The sequence below is a fragment of the Lissotriton vulgaris genome, chromosome 7 (assembly GCF_964263255.1).
Source record: "Lissotriton vulgaris chromosome 7, aLisVul1.2, whole genome shotgun sequence".
NCBI classification, from domain to species: domain Eukaryota; kingdom Metazoa; phylum Chordata; class Amphibia; order Caudata; family Salamandridae; genus Lissotriton; species Lissotriton vulgaris.
In genome coordinates, this window is record NC_141695.1 from 1,228,337,014 (window position 1) to 1,228,361,205 (window position 24,192).

General features: G+C 44.8%; 1 protein-coding gene across 1 annotated transcript in view; it reads left to right on the forward strand.

Moving 5' to 3' along the window:
• The window catches only part of LOC147703288 (uncharacterized), a 321,000-nt gene that overhangs the window by 274,468 nt on the left and 22,340 nt on the right, over positions 1 to 24,192 (forward strand). Inside the window, exon 10 of the mRNA XM_086928906.1 lies at positions 5,909 to 5,986. Within this exon, the coding sequence (XP_086785032.1) occupies positions 5,909 to 5,915 (7 nt within the window). The 3' untranslated portion in view covers positions 5,916 to 5,986. The remainder of the gene's footprint in view (positions 1 to 5,908; positions 5,987 to 24,192) is intronic.

The window sequence follows — 24,192 nt, forward strand, 5'->3', positions numbered from 1 at the left end:
AGTATTAAATAGAGCAGCCAGCAGGTAGCAATTTATTTTCGTCTGCTTTGTTTTTTACATTCATTTCTTGCCTCTCCCCTCAGGCTCAGGATTGTAGGGCAAAGCCCCTTTTGCCCACTAACACCAGCCGCCACTGCATTTCTGACTGGATTGCAGGGATCCATTTTAAAACAGCTATTGCTTTACTTCTCTTGTTCCCAACGCAGTTCTTCGGCACCTCGCTGTTATAATTGATCTATGTCTCTTTTCCTTGGCTGGGATTTCCCTGTGGCTCAGAAGGTGTGACTGCTGGAATGTTTGGTGACATCGTGGAATGTTGGGTGCCTGGCCTGGGTGTAGAGTGGCAGTAGATGGCAGGCAGGCTGAGCAACAGGGAGGTCACTCCTGGTGGGGTTTTACATTTCCATCTTAAGAACCTAATCTGGAACTTGACTTAATAAACCTATCATGGTTATACACCTGGCTCAAGGACTTTCTATTTATAACACTCGCTTAGCCGGCTATATTTACAAACACCCCTGCCGGTCCTGCCTGAGAAACCTCAGACATGCAAAAAACTTCTTTTGTATTAATTTCTCCTGTTTAGTAAAGTACTCCCGAATCTAACGCTCCAACTTCTCCAGCGCAGCCCAGGCGTAACGCACAAACCCACATCACATTTATTTGAGAAATGGAGATTTTTGCAAGAGACACTTGCAGGAAAGTTCATAATTGTATTAATGACAGGGGGCTTTGGTTAGATGCACGTCATATTGTAAGTCACTGCAGAGTGCTGGGAAACACATGGTGTTTACCGGTAACAGAAGAAATAAACCGGGAACTGCATGCTGTCTCCCATGCATGCTGCTGCTTGGCCCGCAAGGTTTACCCGGGCTACGCCTTGGGTTCAGCCGCACCCTATCATCCATTGTGATTGTATCCACTCCACCCCAAAGACCCCGCACCACATCCCTGCGTGTCCTTAATACTGGGAGTGGGGGGAGAGGGGGGCCGAACCAAGGGGCATTCTGTTGTGTTTTCCCCGTTCCGCCATAGACCTGATGCTATTAGAACGTTTTACATGAGCACCAGGTACATTACAAGGATACGTTCATTTTTTTTTAAGACTTGAGGATCTTACGTTTTTTTGCCCAGAATCACATGTTCAAAAAGTTTTCCGCATGTGATCTTTGGGACCCTTCACATCCTTCTGAGTTGTGTTGCCAAACAAAGATCGCCGGCATCCATCTACCGTGGAGGTACACTTCACACATTGCTACACAGTAAAGCTCCCAGCAACACACTGTTCGAATCACACACGTGTACCCTTTCGCAAGCAGACAAAGCAACGACGCCATACTGTCACACCAGCCATACGGACACCAGCTAACATAGCATACTTTGGTGTTTACAATACTGTGGATGGTCTAAAGCCCACATTAATTTCCATCTGGTCTGGGAGTAAGCTGAAAGAAGGTCATTCACAGATTGCCAGCTTTGTCATACCAACCCCTATGAAGTATCCCTATGCCTGCATGTGCGACTGATAGGGGGATTGTATATGGCGAGTCCCTTAGAGTTTTGTTACACCACTGTCTTTCAGACTGCCCGACAGTGTGAGGAGGGTGGAGAGAGGTGAGAGATGGAGGGAGGGCTGGTGCAGGCGGTTGTAGGCTCAGCATCACAATTTAAGTAAACGACCCCTTCCTGGTTCACAGGACGTCCTCAGTTAGAATTTAGCAGAGCCCGTCTTAAATTACACTAAAAAATTGGTCTGCACTGCTGGCATCCAAGTTCACAGCCTGCCACCATGCATCCTAATCCAAACTTCTGCAGTTGACTGACGCTGTGTGATTCTGTGTAAAGGACTTTATTTCACTATGGCTCCAAGTGTAAAACAAGCACTGAAAATGCAATAGGCCTCACCTTTTATTAAGTTAAAGCCATTTTCTTTGCTATACAATTCCATAAGCAAAGCAAATGGCTTTAACTTAATCAAAGGCGAGACCTATTGCATTTTCAATGCTTTTTCTCTTTTCTTGCTGGACTGCCTTAACCAGGGCTCGAGTCGGGGTACCACGCAGGTGGACGGCTTCCCCCCACTTATTTTACCTGGGGGACGCCGTCCCCTCTCCCAAACAGCTGGACTTCACTCTTTGGCCTCTCTGGGACGAGAAGCTCGGCACCTTTCGTGACGTCGCTTCCTGTCGTGACGTCACTTCTGGTGACAGCGTATCCCCGCTTCTCTTTTTCACGATTTGTGCCCTGACCTTAACCCCATCCCCCACTCAGGTTCCCTTCTCTCCTCTCATCTTCTCTCACAACCCTTTTTTGTCCCCTTTCCTTTTTCTCCCCTCTACGATTTGCCACTTTCTTTGTAATGACTGTGCAATATTTGTTTAATTTATTGTAACTTGTAATTCATTATTTGTGTTATTGTTACTTGTAATTCGCTATTTTTGTTCCTCATGTAAAGCGCTCTGATACCTATGGGTCTAGCCAGCGCTATATAAAACTCAAATAAACTAAACTAAACTATATATAAAAGTACTACAAATGGACAAAAGGAACAATCTGTCCCCTAAAAAAACACAGATCTAAATCGAGTTAAATACATACATACATGTCATTATAAATAAAACATCCATGGATAAAACCAATTCATAAATAATAAAAAGAAAACTTGCAATTGCACTTTCCTTTGATTGCCGATGATGGACTGCCCGAGATGGGGTTGGTACCGACAGCTGTCACTGGTTTTGAAACAGCCTTAAGCTGCCCAATGTGGCGGGTTCAGCGTGGGTGCCTTATAATTACAGGTCAGTGGCTTAGAGTGTGGATTATAACGTGAATGTGTAATACGGGGGCTAATAAAAAATACATTCGAGAAGGCCAGGAATTTGACATCCCTCTCTGAAGTAAGCAGGACACCAAGTGTTCGCTAGTCCACCTTCCCATCTCTCTGATTGCTATTAAAAAAATATTTCACCGAAATTCGAATTTATTGACCAACGTGTCATAATGTATCAATTATCTATTCTTGACAAAATTTATTAGTTATGATTTTAATTTAGTGCAGCCTATGTGTTCATTTAGTTCTGTGTTGAGTAACAATGCAGAGTAAATCACCCATTTGCACGCATCAGCAGCAGCAAAGGGAACTCCCGTGATGCTCTTGTATCAAGAGAAAGGCGCCTTAAGACTTTACAGGGGGCAGGAGTGACGAGGGCGTTCTGTGAGTGGCAGTTGGGCCGTAGGCTGTTCTACTGCTCAGAACCCTGACTCTGCCAATCACTGCTTATTTGATTTATTGTTTGTGCTTCAGCTATCGAATACAGAAGAGCCCTCACAATTGTGAGTTGACTTGTACATCTGTCATAGACATGGAAGCTAATTCAACATATATTTTACTATCAATATCTAAACATAAGCAAATCCACAACAAGTTTTCACCTTTAGGCACCACTCATTGCCTCGCACATGATGACATAGGTAAAAAATGACACCATTGATGACATTATATATCAGCCACCATTAACATCGTTCATAACATTACTTTGGACAGCCAGGATGTGGACTTTTTTTAACAGCTTTGAAATTAGTTCCATCTGTGAACTGTAACTATTCAATCACATTATTTATATACTTTCTTCTCCCTTGATACATACTATAAGGCCCCAAAATCGAGACGGATTGCATTGCAAACGCTTATTAATACAGGCACTGAATATTTTAACCCGCATCTCCTTTGGGCCCCTTAATCTCGCTCTGGAATTCTGTGACCTGAGAGAACCAGTGCTTAATTTTAGCCGGTGGTTTCTGGTGCTCAGCACTGGCACCTAATCATGAATATCGGTGCTTATAGCGCGAACTCGATCCAAAGGTATTGGAGCAAGGAAACAGTCATTTTTGGTTGGCATGGGAGCTCTGTTTTAGGCGGCGCTTACAAGAGAAATGGGTTGGTGCAAGCTGCCTCCTGACAAGAGCCTGGCACTTCTTTTTTTTTTATTACAAATTAACCATTGTCTTTGACCCTCATCTGGCAGCACTCTGCTATCTGCCTTGCTGTGTCTGCTGCTACCTCGTACGGTTCCTCAGGCTTTCACCATAGCAGGGCTCAGACAGAAATATCAAAGATGTTTACAAGGGACCTGGTTATTGAATATTTAACAGTTAAGGTCTGCAGAGGGGCAGAAATAAGCAAAAGGCAGCATGGTGGAGGATTGAAAATGAAATGTGCTTCATTGTTATTTTTAGTACTGCATCTCAAACGCATTAAAGCATCACTAATCGTATGATATGTTCTTTCCTGCTCTTTCCTGCACATCTATCTCTTCAGCTGGTAAGAAAGATACTATTTTTCATATTTTCGCTACAAGTTGAGTCATTTTAAACAACAGTTTGTGGTTAAGCTAGTTCAATGCTAATGCAGAAGTGACATAGGGCTTGACTGAGGGTTTGGTGGACAGAGTACAGTAGAGGGTGGCAGCCGTCCTCTCTTTATCTTTAAAGGGACTACTGATATGACGTTTCCTGTCAATGTTGACACAGATTGGAGGATGGCTGCCACCCATGTTGACGCCCCTTTCAACGGCCACCAATCACCTTTTATAAAGTTTTTGTTTTTCAGAAACAAATTCTCCAAAGAGGAAGAGTTTTCTCCCATAGTGTGGGGTGTCATTATTTATTATTCTGTCCGTCACTGCCAGGTTTTTCCTCATGGTGACAGACAAGCAAAAAAGGTACTACACTATTCATCCTAAATTGGGTGGATGGTGGGAGGTCCTTCCTCCGACAGCCCCAACTCTGTCGGGCCATCAGGGAAAATTTCTGTTGACGGAGCCAACAAGGTCTCTGCTCCCAGAACACGTAAGGTTCAAGTGGCTTTAAACTGAGGTGAGCAGTCTGAGAGGTTGCCGTAGAGGATGCTTCTTAGTGTTTGTGATGAAGTACTCTGCCTGTCAAACTGTAACTTGGGCCTTTAATGTTAATTGTTTTATTAGTTACACTACATGTAGGGTGCATTATTATAGTCGCAAAGGGGAGTATATAACTTCTCTCCACTCTCTTCTGTGTCTCTATGGCCTCTATAAAATATATATTTCTCACTCATTCACCCTTTTGCCAGTTGTTGGACTTTGTAATTTTCTAAATAAACATTTTGTCAGAGCAGCAATCAGTAACTCTTCTTTAGCTATTACGACTTTCACTCCTATTTCTTACATTCCCAGTCCTCTACTTGTGAACTCCCACATGTAATGTATCCACAAAATGGCCACACCCATTGTTAACATGTACATGCCCCCTTGGCACTTGTGTTATGCTGTCACCTGTCTAATTTCATAATTCTCCTTTAATTGCCCTGGCTTATGTATTTGAAAACCCAGCGGACATCCACCTGGCTTCTGGATTGTGAAGCAGCAATGGAATGCCAGTGGGAACTGGGACCTCTCAAAATGTCATTTCAAAGTTGGGGTGTTTTTCCGGAGCACAGCTCATAGGTGGCGCTATGATACTCTCATATCATGCACAGGGCAGTCGTATTTTCACATATGATTTGGAAATTGTTATGGGTGGTAATGCATTCTTGTTTACTACCTTATGTCTCCATGACACCAGACTCTTCTGTTCACTCACAGCTCAATCACCGAAACAAATGCACACTTACACTCAGCTTGTCACTTACAGAAACTGTTAGATGAGGGACAGGTCCATTCGATCTTGGTCGGTGTGGTGCACATGGGCTGTAAAGGATTACAAACCAAACCTGCCTTGACAAGGAGGTAGGGAAGGAAGTGGAGGGCATTGGACCTGTACTGACTTTGCAGAAAAAATGTTGTCCTCCTGAGTGTAAACGTAAAACTAATTTCTGTGTATAACCTAAATTTGATTTAAGTAACAGTTCTTGAACATATATTGTACAGTATAGTGATTAGTGTTTTTACTCACTTTTAGGGTGGCCTTTTGGGCTAAGAGTGAAGCAGTCCCTGACGTCCAGCAAGTAATGGTAAAATCAGGTTAATTTATTACATCTGTTTAGTTCGAATATTTCACACTTTTAATGGCAATGGAGAAATAAGGATATTTCTCCTCATTATGCTTCACCTGGGAAGATGCATCTCTTTGGTGCAATCTCAGGTCCACCAGCAATGGTAAGTCTGGGAATGCGTCAAACTCTATGAGAGTCGTGTGGAAGCACCCATGCAACGCCCATGGAATGCCTTCCCAGGGCAGAGTGACGCTACACATTGATTTGCGCAGCATTATCTTGGATTTATGAAGCCACTCAAGGCAACATAAAGTGACATTGCATGGCTTTGTAGATTGCATTATGTGCTTACCTCACATACCCAGCATGTTCCTTGGTGCAAAAACGACGCAACCCTAGACATTAATATGCCACTAGGCTTCCGGTCTTTACTGGGTGTTTAATGTATTGAGCACATAGAACAACAGCCAAGGGGGCTCAAAGCTTGGCTCCAGGATCGTAATAGGGGAGTGTGATGGGTTAATGGGTCAGAAGGACACACTGAAGGGCAGAAGGTGATTTTAAAACTTTAAGGGGCATATTATCAAGACAGGCGACAAAATTATCGCCGCTTTAGCGACAGAAAACTGCTGCTAATACGGCGATAATGGGCCTGATAATATGCTCTATGGAGTTCCAATTGAAGCCCACGTTAGATGTAAAGGACATCTAACATGAGCTTCAATTGGAATTCCATATCAATTCCACTCATGTTAGCAATCAAATTAATTCAGTTTTTAGTTTGTGCAGTAGCAGAAAGTGCAACAATAATTAATGCGGGACTAATTCACACCAGTCTTTGCCCATAAATGTACAAGCTAGTGGTAACAAAAACGCATTTTTCATTCTAAAGACGGGATCGTAATTTCAAAAATGAGAAATGTGTCATTTTAAAGTTATTTTAAACTCCAAATACAATTGTGCTAACACAGCTTGTAAGTTTGGTGCTTGGGACAAGAAAGGGAGACTATCAAGCAGAGGTGGCTGATGAACTTTGAAATTGGTGTGACACAAGACCAAGTCCTGAATTATACAGTGCGAGGAAGTGCACTAAGGGAGCATGACTGCAACAAGAGAGGTTCATGGGAAATCTGTTGAGAATATATATATATATATATATATATATATATATATATATATATATATATATATATATATATATATATATATATATATATATATATATATATATATATATATATATATATATATATATATATATTAAATGGAGTTAAGTAGTGCATATTTTAGCACAGTGTCTAAAAGAAATTGATCATAAATCCCCATAAATACCTTTATTTGTGAGGGGCCATGTGGGCAGTGCACATATTGTTACCTTTGTGCAGTGCAGTAACCCTCCCTCTGACATGCTGCTCGGTGGCTGGTATTAGCAGATGGGTACAAATGGACATGGGGTATATAAAGAGAAAGGAGTTATGGGATTGTTGCTGGTGTGATTCAAAAGGGTTTATTTAGGAGACAGGGCCACCTTCCCTCTTCTTTCACCTTTACGCTCTTTGTTCATTCCCTTCCTCTATACCTCTCTTTCTCTATATGCCCATGCCTCTCCCTACTAGTTAATTGCATTCCTTTTCATATCCATCAACATGCCTCTCCGTTCCCTCCATTTCCTTGCCCAGTATGTTCCCTCTCGCACCCAGTCCCTATGTCTTGCCTTTACCAGTCGTTTTTCCAATCGTTTTTCCTCAAAATTTCAAGTTGTTCCATCTCAGAAGTGAATTTAAGTTTAGAATGCAAAACTACAAACGCCAAAATGTAAAGACAAAAACTTTTTCCTTTAAACTCCTCGCACCAGATCTGACAAAACTCCAGACCCCTGCCTCTGCCTCCCTTTTTTCTGACCTTGGGTACTTCCTCTATATTCCCTCATCCTCCTTGTCCCACTTCATTTCCAGCCTTCTCTCCTTTCTTCACACTGCACTCAGTTACTTACCATTGTCTTCAACCTTCTCTTTTCCATTGGATCTCTCACTTTAGTAATTTCAAATGGCCACAAGTGAGGTGTAAGCAGTTAGTCTGTTCCTGTTTTCTTTACATTCCCCTACTTGTTGTTTTCTGTTTGCAAATGAAAAACAAGCATTTACAATGCAGTGGTCTCGGCATTGTTAAAGTTAGAGCTATTGGCATTGCTCATGACATTATTTTTATTTATGTTTTGGTTTTTAAAACATGAATAAATGGAATTGTCATTTACAATGCCAATAGCTTAATAGGTCGCTAATGCGAGACCTATTGCATTTGCACCCACACAGAGCCACACATACAGAGCCACCCACACAGAGCCACCCACACAGTCATTCACATAGAGCCACACACACACACACAGAGCCACCCACACAGAGCCACCTACACACACACACAGACACCCTCACACAGACAGAGCCACCCACACACAGAGGCACCTACAAAAAAAGCTACCCACACAGAGCCACACACACACAAAGCCACACACACACAGCCACACACACACAGCCACACACACACACAGCCACACACAGCCACACACACACAGCCACACACACACACACAGAGACACACACAGAGCCCCCACACACACATAGAGCCCCACACACACAGAGTCCCACACACACACAGAGCGCCACACACACACACAGAGCGCCACACACACACACACAGCGCCACACACACACACAGAGCGCCACACACACACAGAGCACCACACACACATAGCGCCACACACACACACATAGCGCCACACACAGAGCACCACACACACACACAGAGCGCCACCTACACACACACACACACACAGAGCGCGACCTACACACACACAGAGCGCCACCTACACACACACAGAACACCACCTACACACACACAGAGCGCCACCTACACACACACAGAGCTCCACCTACACACACAGAGCGCCACCTACACACACAGCACACACACACAGCACCACACACACACACAGCACCACACACACACACAGCACCACACACACACAGCACCACACACACACAGCACCACACACACAGCACCACACACACAGCACCACACACACAGCACCACACACACACACACAGCACCACACACTCACACACAGCACCACACACACACAGCACCACACACACATACACAGAGCCCCAGAGCATAATTCCAAGAGCCAGCAAAAGCTCGAAGCATAGGAACCAGGGAAGTCGTCACCCCAGGCAAGCAATGTCTGTGAGGGGAATGAGGGTGAATGAGGGGTGAGAGGGTGAGTGAGGCTGTGAGAGGGTGAGTGAGGCTGTGAGAGGGTGAGTGAGACTGTGAGAGGGTGAGTGAGGCTGTGAGAGGGTGAGTGAGGGTGAGAGGGTGAGAGGGTGAGTGAGGATGAGGGTGTGTGAGGGTGAGGGTGTGAGGGCGAGGGTGTGAGGGTGAGGGGGTGTAAGGGTGTGCAAGGGTGAGGAGGTTAGGGTGTGAGAGGGTGTGTGAGGGTGATGGAGGGTAAACGCATAACCCCTCCCCCCCATTGCAGACGAGGTCTACCCCACCCCAACTTCTGCTGATGCAGAGTCTGGCGACTGTGATGGGAGGGGGGGCGACCTTTCCTGCCCGGTCCTCGAGTGTCATTAGTGCGTCTTAGAGCTGTCAGAAAAGTGTTGTTTGGGCTGTGTGTCTATGGCCCAGATCCTCCCCCAACAATAACCTTTTCGAAAAACCATGATAAAACAAAACAAGCAGTGACAAAGCCAAAAGGGTGGCAGCCAATGCAAGTTTTATTGGCTTCATCAGTGCTTGTTTTATAGCATGTCATCAAATTTTTGAACTCTTAAATAACTGATGTATTTGCTCAATCGCACCTGCTTCCCATGACCATAAAACAAGCAGGTGTTGCACACCGCACATTTTGTTTTTATTAAAATAAAAATCTGTTATTTGTGTAGCGCTTTCACAAAAGTGCTTTACATCGAATGCGGAAAGGAACATGAGTGGTGCAAATGCACTAGCAACCACGGAACATATGCAACAGGAAGGCTAAGTCTAAGGGGGTGTGAAATGCAAGTTTGAGGGCAGCGTGATCTGCGTTACATAAATTACTCTCTTACAAGGGGGCTAAATAAACCCTCAAGATAATCCTTTCCACATGCTTATTGAATTTTCTTTGCAAACACGGACATCTCTAGTCTATAATTACATTAAACATCAGAGGTTAAAAACCTGGACTAGCCTGGCTAATCCCAGATGCCTGGCCACCCTGCAGTGATAAAATTAACACAGCCCAAAAGACTTGTAAAGCAGATTTGGGAAACCTTTTGTCTGCGGGACGACGCACACATCGTTGTCTCTTTGAGAGATTTAAGGAGGCAATAAATTCGAAACTAACAGCAATTAACTTCAATTACCGAAGTCTTTCTGCAGAGTTTTGCTTTTTTGGCAGTGCAGTATGTGAGATTCCCCAGGGGCAGAGGAAAATGGAGCTGAATTATTTGTGTTTCTGTCTTTTTTTGCCAAGCCCACTGCAGATCCCAACATGTGGCGAACGTTTGAATATGATGGAGTGTGTTTTTAAAGTAACAAAAAAACGGATGTATGACATTACAACACATGCTTTTACCACGCATGCCTTTACAACGCGGTTTTTACAACGAAGACCTTTACAACGCATAGCGCTTCGGGGTGCTGGATAGTGAATAGTTTAATTTACTATTCCAACTCCAGTCCCCGTGGACACTAGGGAAGGTGTTGGATAGTAAATTAAACGTATTTCCTATCCTAGAGCGCCCCCCAGCGCAATGCGTTTGTAATGGTTTGCGTTGTAAAAGTTGCGTCGTAAAGGCACTGCGTGGTAAAAGTTGCGTTGTAAAGGATGTTTCCCCCAAAAAACACCACCCTCCCCAGTGCCCCCTCAAAAATGCAAAAAGATCGGCGGCAGCATCTGCTCAGGAGTATGAATTTTGGTCCAGATAAACAATGTTAAACTCTGAGTGCACGTGACGGGTTTATGTAAAGAGGTGGGGGCGGGGTTGTTTTAAGTACAGCAGGTGTGCGCGCATGGAAAAGAACTTAGGGAAATTTGGAAAACTGCCATTTGTAAGCATACCAAAGCCAAGTCATTAAAACCACAAATCAAAAATAGCTCTCGTGTGCCAAAGCTCCCTGGGCTGGCCTGGTCTGACTCGAGGCCGGGCCTGTCTCGCTCTGTTTACCTTTCTGCTTGGTGAGTGTTTTGAGCTGCATACAGTGCGCTGTGTGCTCCTCTGGTGACCTCATCAATGCGGGCCACCGAATGATGTCATGAATGATGCAAATCACTCACCCAGGCCACTTACTCGCCGTGTGTGAGGGTCAAATGGGGAAGGCTGCGATTCGGGTGAGGCAAATTTGGAAAACTGCCATTTGTAAGCATAACGAAGCCAAGACATTAAAACCACAAATCAAAAATAGCTCTCGTGTGCCAAAGCTCCCTGGGCTGGCCTGGTCTGACTCGAGGCCGGGCCTGTCTCGCTCTGTTTACCTTTCTGCTCGGTGAGTGTTTGGAGCCGCATACAGTGCGCTGTGTGCTCCTCTGGTGACCTCATCACTGCGGGCCACCGAAAGATGTCATGAGAAAGAAGCGCAGCTGGAACCAGGCCCCTTACTACAACAAGACATCGCCGGGTCCGCGGAGCCCCCGTCCTTTTCAGACTGGGGGGCGTGTTTTTTCATGATGATGTCACAGATAGAAAGAAACGAAAAAACACGCCCCCCCAATCCGAAAAAGACAGGGCTTGAATAGAGTGATGCCCCTCTCCTCCAATGGCTGGCCTCCGTTTAGGAAGCCAGCCAATGGAGAAGAGGGACGGGTTCAAGCCCCACTCTAGGAAACATAAATTCTCGGCTGCGCGAACACTGCAGAGCAGTGTACGAAGCTAGGCCGAGCCCTAATGAATACTACAAATACCAGGATGCAAAGGAAAACCAGTTGGATTACTTGCACTTGTCAGAACTTCAACTCTCTGCCCCTTATCTGTCTACAACTCCCTTCTGGTTCTTTCTTCGGATCCCTTTTCACCTTACCTCCACTTCTCATTCCCCCTTCTCTTTTTGCTATGTATGCATTTCCTTCTTAAGGCAACTGCCTTATACCTCTATCACTCCCACAGTCTACTTCTCCCACTCCTTAACTACTTCCATCCCTTTGTCTCTCTCACTGTGATTTTCCCCCTACTCCAGAGATAATCCAGCTGCCAGACTGCAGAGAACAATTGCAGCAGAAAAAAGCAAACTGCTGCTGCTTTACAAAGCTAGAAAAAAAACTGCACACCGAACTGGGAATATCTTGTAAATGTGTAAATCGTCTTGTCTCAAATCTTCATGGGTTTTATTTTGTGATTAATTATCGCAATACCATAGTTTCGCATTAAAAAATGAAGGAGCATATTATCAAGAAAGGTGATAAAATTATCGCCGCTTTAGCAGCAGGAAACTGCCGCTAAAGCGAAGATAATGGCCTTGATAATATGTCCTTGTGAATTCCCATAGCAGCCCAGGTTCTGGTGTTAACCTGGGCTGCTATGGGAATTCACAAGGGCATATTTTCAAGGCCATTATCGCCGCTTTAACAGCAGTTTCCTGCCCCTAAACCGGCGATAATTTTATCGCCTTTCTTGATAATATGCCCAAAGACTTTCTGTGGCAGGCAGCATGCCATGGACCGCAAACATTGCTGTATAAAATGCAAGGCTGACATGGATATCGGCCAGTTTAATACACAATTCACTGCCCTGAGGCCTCGCTGCCAGCCCCCAGCTACAGGGAATTAAGTCATCAGGGCATTTGCAGAGGAGTACTCTAATTTTTTTTGTCTTATGTAGCGCTAAATCGATCTGAAACAATTGGAGCGCTTTACATGAAAACCAGCAACATTACTCACTGAAGAAGGAATGGCTTTTCATTTTCTTGACCAGGCCATTGTTAGTTTTAGATTTGCACAGATCAGCCACAAACTGCAACATTTATGACCATTGACACACATTTTTAGGCTCCTTCTTACCCTGAAAAACTTGTGAAGTTGGTCCTAAAAACAGAGCAACTCTTTTTTTCCTGAGTGTAAATGGGTAGGGAGAACCCCCAAATTTCACGAGGAAATGTGAGATGGTGGGGCATATTATCAAGCACAGCGTTAACATTATCGCCACTTTAGCGTCCGAAAACTGCTGCTAAAGCAGCGATAATGGGCTTGATAATACGCCGTAGAGAATTCCCATAGAAGTCCATGTTCACACCAGAACATGGGCTTCTATGGGAATTCACAAGGGCGTATTATTAAGCCTATCATCGCCTCTTTAGCAGCAGTTTTCTGCCGCTAAAGCGGCGATAATGTTAACGCCGTTCTTGATAATATGCCCCGGTGTTTCTTACAGAAAAATTATTTCCTCTTTGTAGAGTAAAACTATGCAAATCTGCATATCCAGCTGACATTGCCCCTGGCAACCCAAGGGACCTCCACCCTTCAACTTTATTGTTGCTCACCGTCCCCACGGGCAACCCACAAAATTAACAGGAATAACTGTCACAGCGCTTCCTGTCAATGGTGCAAAAATGTGACAGTCAATACGGCCAGCAATCAAACCTTTACACAGTTTATCATTTTTCAAAAACAAACTCGCAAATCGGGAGTTTGTTTTTGAAAAATGAAAAACCATTGACACAATACTTTTTTTAAAAAATATTCTTTACTGCAACCTGTGACAGACAGCCGAAAACGCCATCCCATCGCCCACACTAATTGCGCATGAGGCCGGATGGCTAACCTGTGATGGACAGCCCTCGGTGGATTATGTCGACAATGAAGCACCAGTAGTGTCTCTCATTAACATACTTTCAGTCATCTGCTGGCCTCTAAATCGGGCAGGCTTATTTAACTAAAACGCGCTCTAGGAGACTAAGACTGATTTGATTGTGACTGAGTCATCAAGGCTTCCTCTGTGAAAATCTGGCACTCGTAAGAAATTTGCTCTTCGAATACTGGCTAAGAATTGCAGACTTTGGAAAACCTTGACTGCTAAAAGATCTTCGGAGCCTGTAGAAATAATGGGTAACTGAACATTTCTAATAACAAGAATTTCCTATTGCCGCCAGAACCCAGGGAATCAGCTCCTACAAAGTTCATTGACCTGCCAAGGTATATACTTTTTAGGTCTCGGCCTGCAATGGCTGCGCACATGCGTAGTCTCGCTGGCAAGATTTAATGAAATAGAGTACTTTCACTAGCGAGGTTAAGCCCCGCGCCTCTTTTCCATTGTTAGCATTTGATTTTCAGTAGCACTGTATTAATGCAAAAGCTTTACAATTAACACAGCTATGATAGCTTACTGTCTTCAATGCACTAGGAAGAATTTCATCAGTTGTACATTGGAACTGATGAGGGGGAAACATGCTTTTCAGGACTAACTAGGGCCTGAGCACTGTATGTGTGGTCTGCTTTCGAGAATTTTGGGCCTCCCCATTCTTTGTGGAAATATTCACTTGAGGGTATATGGCAGTGCTAATGATGTTTTTTTTGCATCAGTTATTTACTGAGTAAAAGTGCCGGCAAACACACAGATTAGAAAGCTGGCAGTGCATAAAGGTGCCAAAACTGTTAAATGGGGTGAAAGCTGGAACTTGCAAGAGTGAGGTAAAGAGGCATAGAGAGTCTGGTAGTTAATTAAAGAGGCACGAGGTGGTTTTAAGACTAAAAGCCTTGGTATTCAATGTGCCAAGATCTTCTGAGCAGAGCTTTGGGCACCACCACTCTTACTTTCATAAATGAAGCACTGCATTCTTGTAGAGGAGGGTTCCCTGCCTTTATGGGAACAGGAAGCCTAGTCTGCAAGCATGGAGCATGTGGCATGGCAAGCAACGAGGCTCACTGGGTGCCGAGCAGAGGCAAAGCTTAGAAATCTCACAAAACATTTTGGTCCTTGGTAGCAATGATGGGGGTGGTAACTGCTGGGGGGAAAGGAGCTCCAATGGTATTACGGTTGAAAAATAGCTATTAATTGTGGAGTATTTGTGTGATTGTTGCACTCATGATAGAGGTGCAGATCTAGCAGAGTCTATATCTCTCACAGGGAAACTATGGAGAGGTGCTGGATTATACCCTACATGATGCAATTGTTTGTGGGCATCAGTATCACTTTTGAGGAGGCTACTCCTCCTCAGACAGTGAGTACATTCCCTAGCATTCCATACTGCTTTTAGGGGGATATTCTCATTGAAGTGGCTGTGAGAGGCATGAGCCTCCTTGGCCTAACCCCTCTCACCCCCACTTCGTAAACCCGAGGCTGCACCCTATTCTCAAGAATGTGGTGCAGTCTGGCGTTTCCCCCTGCAATGGTGCTAAGTTTCAAGACTTAGCGCCAAAGCAGCCCCTTCCTGCATATGAACATTCCGGAAATACCATTTTGTTTTTTCCATTAGTGCTGCACAAGGCAGTACACATGGAAAATACAAAAATGAGGAGCAATGAAGCATTTCTCCTTGTTTCCCCAACTTAAGTTTGGCGCTACTACCTACTATCGCTGCCCTTGATAATAGGTGGCAGCATCGATCACAACACGTGTTGCTGTGTAATGCCCACCGCAACACCCACTGCACGACCCTTTCACGCTGAACTTAGCGTGAAAGGGGCATTATTCTCAAGGCAGCGTTAAGCCACTTAACGTGACTTAAACCCACGTTAAGTGGGTTAACACTGCCTTGAGAAAAAGGGCGTTGACCCTATTGCCACAGGAAAGTCCGAAAAAGTGATGTTTCCGTGGCGATAAGGGCTTGAGAATATGCCTCATAGTCTCTCTGGTTCCATGAGCACGCTTGCACACATCTCATAGCACCAGAAGAGAATATGCATCTCTTCCAGCCAGAAAGAGTCTGTTGCGTGGCCTTGTGGGTTTTGGCCAAGATTGAACACAGTATGTGGGGGATGGGCAGGTAGTTGGCCACCTATTTAGTGTTGGTATTTCATCTTGCAGGAAAGCTCAAAATGGCTTATACAAAGTAGGTGAACGCTCTGCTCCATTGGGAACAATTGTTTATAAATAATCACAGTGGTTAGAGTGCCTTCTGGCCTCCCTCACAAAATGTGTGGCTTATTTCATTACTGGAACGCCTCACTTTCCTACGACTGTGAGAAATTGTATGCTTGTACCTGAGGGGGTCCGATCTTAGTATGCCAGAGTGTGTGTTTGTGTAGCCCCGGGATTGTGGCTTTCTCTAGAACGCCATATGTAATATTGATCAAGTGCAATCTATTATCTCAGCTTGTGACTAAGTGATGTCTCTTTGCCCATCCCTCATACCAAGTATTTAGCACAGGATTATGAGCTGCACTCCAAGTGACTGCCTCTGATTGGCTAAGACGTGCCTGGAGTCAATTTACACCACTTTGGAGTATCATGCGCTTTGTACCATCAATATAGATTTTAAATATTACAAATAATAAGGATACATATGATCAGCTAAAAAGGCATATGGATAACGCTGGTTCCTTCTAAATTCGCAATTGCCGGTCAGCATCTGAGTGGCTTGTTAACCTGGTATTGTCTGCTCTAACCTGGACATACAAGCTGTTGTTTGAGACCAGGTCCTCTTTGCAAGATTTACTTCAGCGAAGCTTTATGCATGAGCACAGAGGAAGCAGTGAACCACGGAAAGGATTATGTTGATCACTTCTTGTAGGACCAAGCATAGTCTTTGTGGCTAAGAAGTAGGGGTGGGCGGAAAATCCGTTCCGCTCGCGGATTTTGCGGATTTTCGGGAAATCCGCAATCCGCGAGATTTGCGAATCTCCCGCAAAATTCGCAAATCCGCGAGCAGCGGATTTTGCTTGCACTGCTCGCACTGTTCGCGTGAGTTCGCGTGAGTTCGCGCCCCGCGAATAAGTGCAAAATTGCAGAAATACGATCTTAGCAAAACTGAAAGTAACTACTTACCAGGTTCAAAAGTTCAGGCTCATCATTAGTAGCCATTTCCTGTAGTGCTTCCTGAGGGGCCCCTCCAGAGTTCAGTTGCCAGTTGAAACTATTATGTGACCCTGCTCTGAACCTCAGAATAGTTACACATATGCCACAAAGGTCCTGAATTACAGCTAAGGGAGACAAGCAGGAGCCAGGCTGGAAGTTAAAATCCATTAATCAGCCCCTAATTTATTATTGTCAGTTGGGGCAGGGCAGGTGTTGTAACTAATTTTGCAACAATGAAAGCACTTAGCAAGTGCAAAAGATCACTAATCAGGGCGCACTAAGGAAGCAGGTGCCAGCTAAAAAAATATTCTGTGACACATTAATCAGCCCCAAATTAATTCAGGTCACTTGAGGCAGGGAAGGTGTGCTTTGCTTTGCCGAAAATAATGTACACTGGACAACCAGAGGGTGTGGTGATGAAACAGAGGGTGGCATGGGTGGGCCAGAGGGTGGCATGAGTAGTCAGAGAGTGGCAGTGGTGACAGAGAGTGGCAGTGATGAAGAAGAGTGTCCCAAACAGGCTGGACACGTAGAAACAACAAGTTCGCGAAACTTGCGACCCGACAGGTAAGTTCGCAATTTGCGAAAGTGTACAAAACCCTCGCGAACTGGCAGAAACACAGGCGAACACAAAAAAAAAAAATCCGCAAATTCGCGGGAATTCGCGGATTTTGCGGATTGCGAATCCGCAAATCCGCAAAATTCGCGAACGCGAGATCCGCAAAATTCGCTCATGCCTACTAAGAAGCCTACTATTGCAGTGAGCAGAAGAGAAGGAGTTGGACTACCAGCAATGTTGAGAACCTGTCTAAACTGAATTCAAGAAATGACAGCCCCTCTGTTTGGGGCCTCTAATGAAAGTTTTTTTTTTTTTTTTACCGATGGCAAGCACATGTGCAACACCAGAGTGCAACTGCTCCCCAGCATATCTTAGTCTACTGCATTGGGATGACCACCATCTAAGCATCATCTGTGCTCGTTTTTATTTGGAAAGTTTATTTTTATGTTCTGACATTCTGGAGGCCTTGACCATCGAGAAGAGATTAAGGAGCATATTTACAGGCTCCTATTGCCACCACAATGTCACTTTCAGTGACGTTGAGGTGGCGATAGGGGCTTCACCTCATTTAAGAGGCAGCGTTAAGCCACTTAATGTGGCTTAGCGCTGCCTTGTAAATAAGGCACCCTTTCATGCTGTTCTTATCGTGAAAGGGGAGTGCAATGGGTGTTGCAGTGGGCATTCCCATTGAGTTTGACACTACCCCCTATTTACAAGGGTGATGTAAATAGGAGGCACGCCAAAATTCAGACCAGGGAAAACCTGGTCTTAAAGAGGCGAAACGGGGAGAAATGTTTATTTTTCCTTGTCTTTGCTGTTTCCATGTGTGCTGCGTTGTGCAGCACACATAGACACTGAAAATTGCTATTGATTGTTTATGTGCAGGAAGGTGAACTTTCCAGCACATAAACAATAAAAAAGTATGTTTTGCAACTTCTATGTGTGCTGCATTAACCAGCGCACTTAAAAGTTACAACAAGTCTTTTAAAGATTTTTATTTGTAGGAAGGGAGGCCTTCCTGCAAATAAACAATCTTCCCCTCAACACAGACCCCTTGCACTATGGTGGAAGGGTGCCTGCTTTGGCAGTAGGCTGCTAAGTTTAGCTCCAGCTCAGATGGAAACGCAGGGCTGCACCATATTGTTGTACATATGGTGCACCACTGTGTTCCTGAAGTGGTGGATTGCCTTCTTGGCAAACCACTTGTTTTCTTGTGCGCTTCCTGAGGTGCTCTGCCTTATCAGCCTCTGCTCTTTTTACTTGTGAAGCAGAAAGCCTCTCATTAGTCTTGTCATGATGTTGTCATCAAGGATACTTTGGTAAACACAACTACCTTGTTGCAATACACAATGACCACAGACTCATGAACATCTACCAATGCCAGCGAACATGTTGACAGTGAATCGAGCAATCGCTCCTTGATGGCTACGCTTGGTAAAAGAAGCTTTAGAAAGGACAGTGGACAGCCTCTGTGTTGAGTGACAGCCGACAACCATTTTTTTTGTTGGCGATTTATATAGCGCGAACTCGACCTGAAGGTACTGGAGCGCTTTACATGAGCACCAGTTACGTTACACAAGGACACATTCATTTTTTTGGTTGGCACAAGGCGATTAAGTGATTTTCCCAGTATCACAGGATGTGGAGTCGACCCGAGGCTCGAACCTTGGTTTCCCAGCAGGTCGGCAGTCTAGCCATGAGGCCACATCGTCTCCCCTAACAAACTTTATTGCAACTTCTGGGTACCTGCAGGACTCCTCCTGGTTCTTCTGTGGACCTTGATGGAACACAAACAATAATCCTATATCATTAATGCCTAGGCTCTTCTACTGCCTGTACAGTGCACACTGTTAGCGTAGACAAAATGTATCATTTTTAATGTAGATTTTCTTTGTAAAACAAGGACCCCCTGATTCCGTATATAGTTCCTAGGACAGGGTAATTTATCAAATATTTAAAACTTCCTAGGCAACCAGAAGTGGAGTTCTGGACTTTTTTGGTTCTGTCCAGAGGTGTCAGGGAACAACACCCAAAGACCCCGGAGTTCCACCTGCCTTGGTGCGCAAATGAACAGAAACACGGGCTTCTCGATGGTGGCGTCAAAGACCAAAGGTTTATTACTGCAGGGACACAGAAGTCACAGAAACCACACATGGGCACTATCTAGGAGCCTGTTCGATTTGTACAAAGAGGGTTGTTCCTTATATACAGAAAATTGGGCTTCGGGCAAATTCTTCACATGTTAGTACATTCCCAAACCTTTGTGTCCTAAACAATAAATATTTGGCGTTGCACAGGAATCGTCGACAATATCTGATGACACAACATTACGAATGAGAGGTTCCCACTTTTCCATCATAATCTCATGTCAACTATTCATTCAGAACCCGGACCGCCTCATCGTAAATTTCGTTACCTCCCCCTAATAAAGGCCCAGAAGGAAAGGAGCAGAGCCAGGTGCAGAAGATAGAAAAGCAGGATAAGAGATGTTTGTGGGTTGTAAATGAGCAAGGCTACCAGCTTCGGCCGCCTAATCATGATCGGGACAACGGACACGAGAACCAGTTCGGTAGGGCTGGCCTCGGGCAGAGGAGGCAGTCTTTGTCGAGTCATGCAGCTACAGCGTGATCTGGTCTAAGGTGCACGTGTCACTAGAGAGGTGAATCTCCGGCTAAGGCTACGTGTCCTTAATCGGAATGAAGTGATCAGAGGTTATTGCGTATGTGAGGGCAAGAAACACAAAATGGCTGCCATGATCTAAGATGGATGCCATGGGTAGATCAGAAATGTGTTTGTAACAGGAGTACTCTTGCTCGTAGCGTAGCGAAAACACCAGGATATGCTAAATGGATCATTTGCGGTTCGCTGATACCAATATTATGTATTTCCGACAATATTGAAAACACGGGTTCAAATCGTCACGGAACCTCAGACCCTCCTTTTGCCCTTACATAGGCAATTACTCAGTCTATGTCAGAGTCTAATTCTATGCTCATCAGGTCAGTGACATGCTGTTGTATCATCATCCTTTCTCGCGCCTTTTCTCCAAACGCAGGTGGTTTCCTAAAACAGGTTGCAGCACAAAGACTACACAGAGCTGGACCACACTGGATAATCAGGCAGCATGAGAAGAGGAATACTAAGATGACACCAATGACCATCAGAACCTTCCATCCCCACGCTGATATCAGAGTCCAAAACCACTCCATGAAGGACCAGTTTCCCTTGTCTACATGAATAGAGTCGGAAATCTTGTGTAGCTTCGAGATCGCCTCATAGACTGTTGGAGCATTATTAGGAATAAAGACACAGCAGCTCGATTGGATCATTCTGCATACCCCTCCTCGATCTGCAAGTATAACGTCTAGAACCATACGGTTCTGCAACGTCATGAGTCTATCCGCCTGAAGCTCAGCTGTCAAATTGCTAAGGGCACCAGCAGTTTCGGTAATAGTAGATTCAACTACCCGTGTTAGCTGACGTATGTTTCTACTATTGGCCATAGGCCCCCAGAACGGAAGGAAGCCTTTGAAGAAGTCTCCAGCTTCCTGACCAGCAGTATCTTCCTTGCTGAAGACACCTCTCGCTACTCTGGTTCTGTGGTAATCAGATGAAGCAGTGTATGTTGGGGGCAACAATCGAGCAATATAGCATGAACCTGAAAGGTCAGCAGGCAACCATGTATATGCTCTGTCTCGACAGATGAAGTAGGTACCCCTAGCAGTAAGAAAGGCAGGGGAAGAGTTAGCCGGAAACACATAAGTCTCTACGCACTCACTCCTCCCTAGCTGAGCTCTCGGATTTCTCCCATTACCTTGCAAACAGACCTGACCTCGGTGAGGTACGACCCAGATTGGAGTTGAGCTTTTACGCTTGCTTTCTCCCAAACTAAGGCGATACTCTGAAGAATTCCAACTTAAATATACTCGCAATTCGTCTCTAGGGTAAGATGGAGTATTATTGACGTCCTTGATCATGTCAATAATTCCCTGGACTAAAGCTTTGTTGGCAGAGTTATATTTAGTGGAACGTGGTGGACGTGGAGGATAGGTTTCAAGGGCATAAGCAAAGATGTTTTGAAGGGCCTGAAATGATCCATTGTAGCTGAAAGGCAAAACCAGATAGGGAATACCTTTATCCATAGTGTGGGGTATCAAGCCACACACCCAGCAGTCTGTAGTGTTAACTACCAGTTGGTGTTGATGCAAGAGCTGTACAAAAGTGTTATTGATGAATTCAGAGTGTCGAGCTCGCTCATGTTCAGGAAACGAGTGAAAAGAGTGTATAGAGGAAACAGTAGAAGTAACAGGATCAAGGGGAGGTACTGTAGTTACTGGTACAAAAATCAAACTCATACTGAAAACGATTCCACCCACCAACGTTATCAAAACAATCAAAAATGTAATGGCACATTGTATTGAAAGGCATTTGCTGTGAAGAATTCTGTAAAGTCTGTTTCTGCGAACATAAATCACATTTTCTCGTTGCAGCGCAGGAAGCTCCATCTTCTACAATCCGCTCGCGACCACTGATGATGTGTACGAAGATGAAAATGCCTCTATCAGCCCTGGGAGTTCCCAGAACCAACAGAAAGATCGACCTTATGTCAGACCCCCGCATATTCAACTAGGCACACAGCCACGACCCTACGGCTACCCAGACAGCAAGGCAATTTTAAAAACAATAAACAATAGCAAACTTCCTGGCTGAAGGCAAAAGTTCAAAATTTCAAAAATATCACAATGGGCAGTTGCCTGCTTTATTTGTCCATATTACGAGGTCGTAAATTGTATCTTTGCTTTGCAGGAACTGTTTGATCGGCAAATAGCATATCACTGGTAGTTGTTGCAGTGTTCAAGTTCGCAGAAGACAAAGTTTTCTCTGATGCAGGGGACAAATGTTCAGAGTTCAAAGGAGTCGTCTTTTCAGACGGAGAGTCAGAGTTTGGAGTGTCGGTGATCAATTTGGCATCGCTGAAAGGGATGAACTTTGGCGTACGTTCAAATTCGGAGGCACCAATTCCCTTCTTCACCCAGTCGTCGTAAGGAAGTGGCAAAGGTACACGCTTGACATGAGATGCGTGCACCCAATGCTTGCGACCAGCTACACGAACTGCTGTTCTCGTTGCAAGCAGGACCTGGAAGGGGCCAACGTATCTGGGCTGAAGGTTCTTCGTCCTCGCGAAGTTTCTGATCACGACTTGATCGCCGGGTTTCAGCTGATGACCTGGACTCTCCGGAGGCTTTGGCAATGCATCGAAAACCTGTTGGTGAATAAGACTCAATTTAGCAGTCAAGTCGTAAAGGTAGTCTATCAACATAGGGTATTCTAGAGAACAAAACTCTTTAGGCCTCGGCACACCCCAAATATTTGCCGGGCGGCCAAAGACTATCTCATAGGGGCTAAGCCCCACTCTAGAATGTACAGTTGCTCTCGTTGATAGCAAAGCCAAAGGAAGTGCGTCTGGCCAGGGTAAACCTGTGGATGCTTGTATTTTAGCTAGTTTAAGCTTGAGGGTGCCATTGTAACCCTCCACTAAACCAGCAGACTGGGGATGATTCGCACTGTGGAACTTCTGTTTTATGCCTAGGCCGGCACACACACTCTGCATAACTTTCCCTATAAACTCACTTCCGTTATCTGACCATACAATCCGTGGCATTCCATATCTAGGGAAATATTCTTTGAGAAGAATTTTGGCAGTTGATAGGGCAGTATTGTCCTTTAATGGGTATGCTTCGATCCATCTGGAAAAAGCACAGACTACCACCAGGACGTATTTCAGATTATTACAGCGATCCATGTGAATGAAGTCTAACTGAATCACTTCAAAGGGGCAGGAAGGAGGAGCGAAGTGACCAGCAGGAGTTGGGGTTCCCTTGCCAGGATTATGCATCAGGCATACCATACAATTTTTCACCACTCTCTCTGCACATTTACTGATCCCATCATTCTTCCAGACTGGAGCCAGCATCTTACAGATTCCTTTAGAACTTATATGCGCTACTCCATGCGCCATTGTCACCACTGCAAGTACATACGCATCAGGCAACATCCAACGCTGCTGTTCTGTCAGATCAATCCAACACCCACTCGAATCCAATTTGCCCGTACTTTCTCTCCATACACGTTTTTCTTCCTCAGTTGCCTCTTTCTGAATCTCTTTCACACTTTCCATTGTATCCTCACACATTCCAGACTCAGCAATCCATCTCGCAGACGTAGCTACATACATTCTGCTCATCATGTCTCTAGCTGTCTGTTTAGCAGTTTCATCAGCAAAAGCATTCCCACGACCAACATCATCCGTGATTGCTTTATGAGCACTGCACTTTACAATCGCAACTTCAGTCGGCAAGGTTAGAGATTCCAACAAGTCGTTAACTAGCTGACCATGTTGAATCTTAGTCCCATGGGACGTAATGAAACCTCTTTCTTTCCACAAACGGCCAAAACTATGGGCCACGCCAAATGCGTACTGACTATCTGTGAACACATTCACTCTCTTTCCCTTAGCTAAAACACACGCTCTTGTTAGAGCTATTAATTCTGCAGCTTGGGCAGAATTCTGACTCACTCTTGCAGTCTCCACAATCGTCTTCAAAGTCGTTACTGCGTAAGCAGCAGTCACATCACCATTCTCCAATTTAAAACATGACCCATCCACATACAGCGTG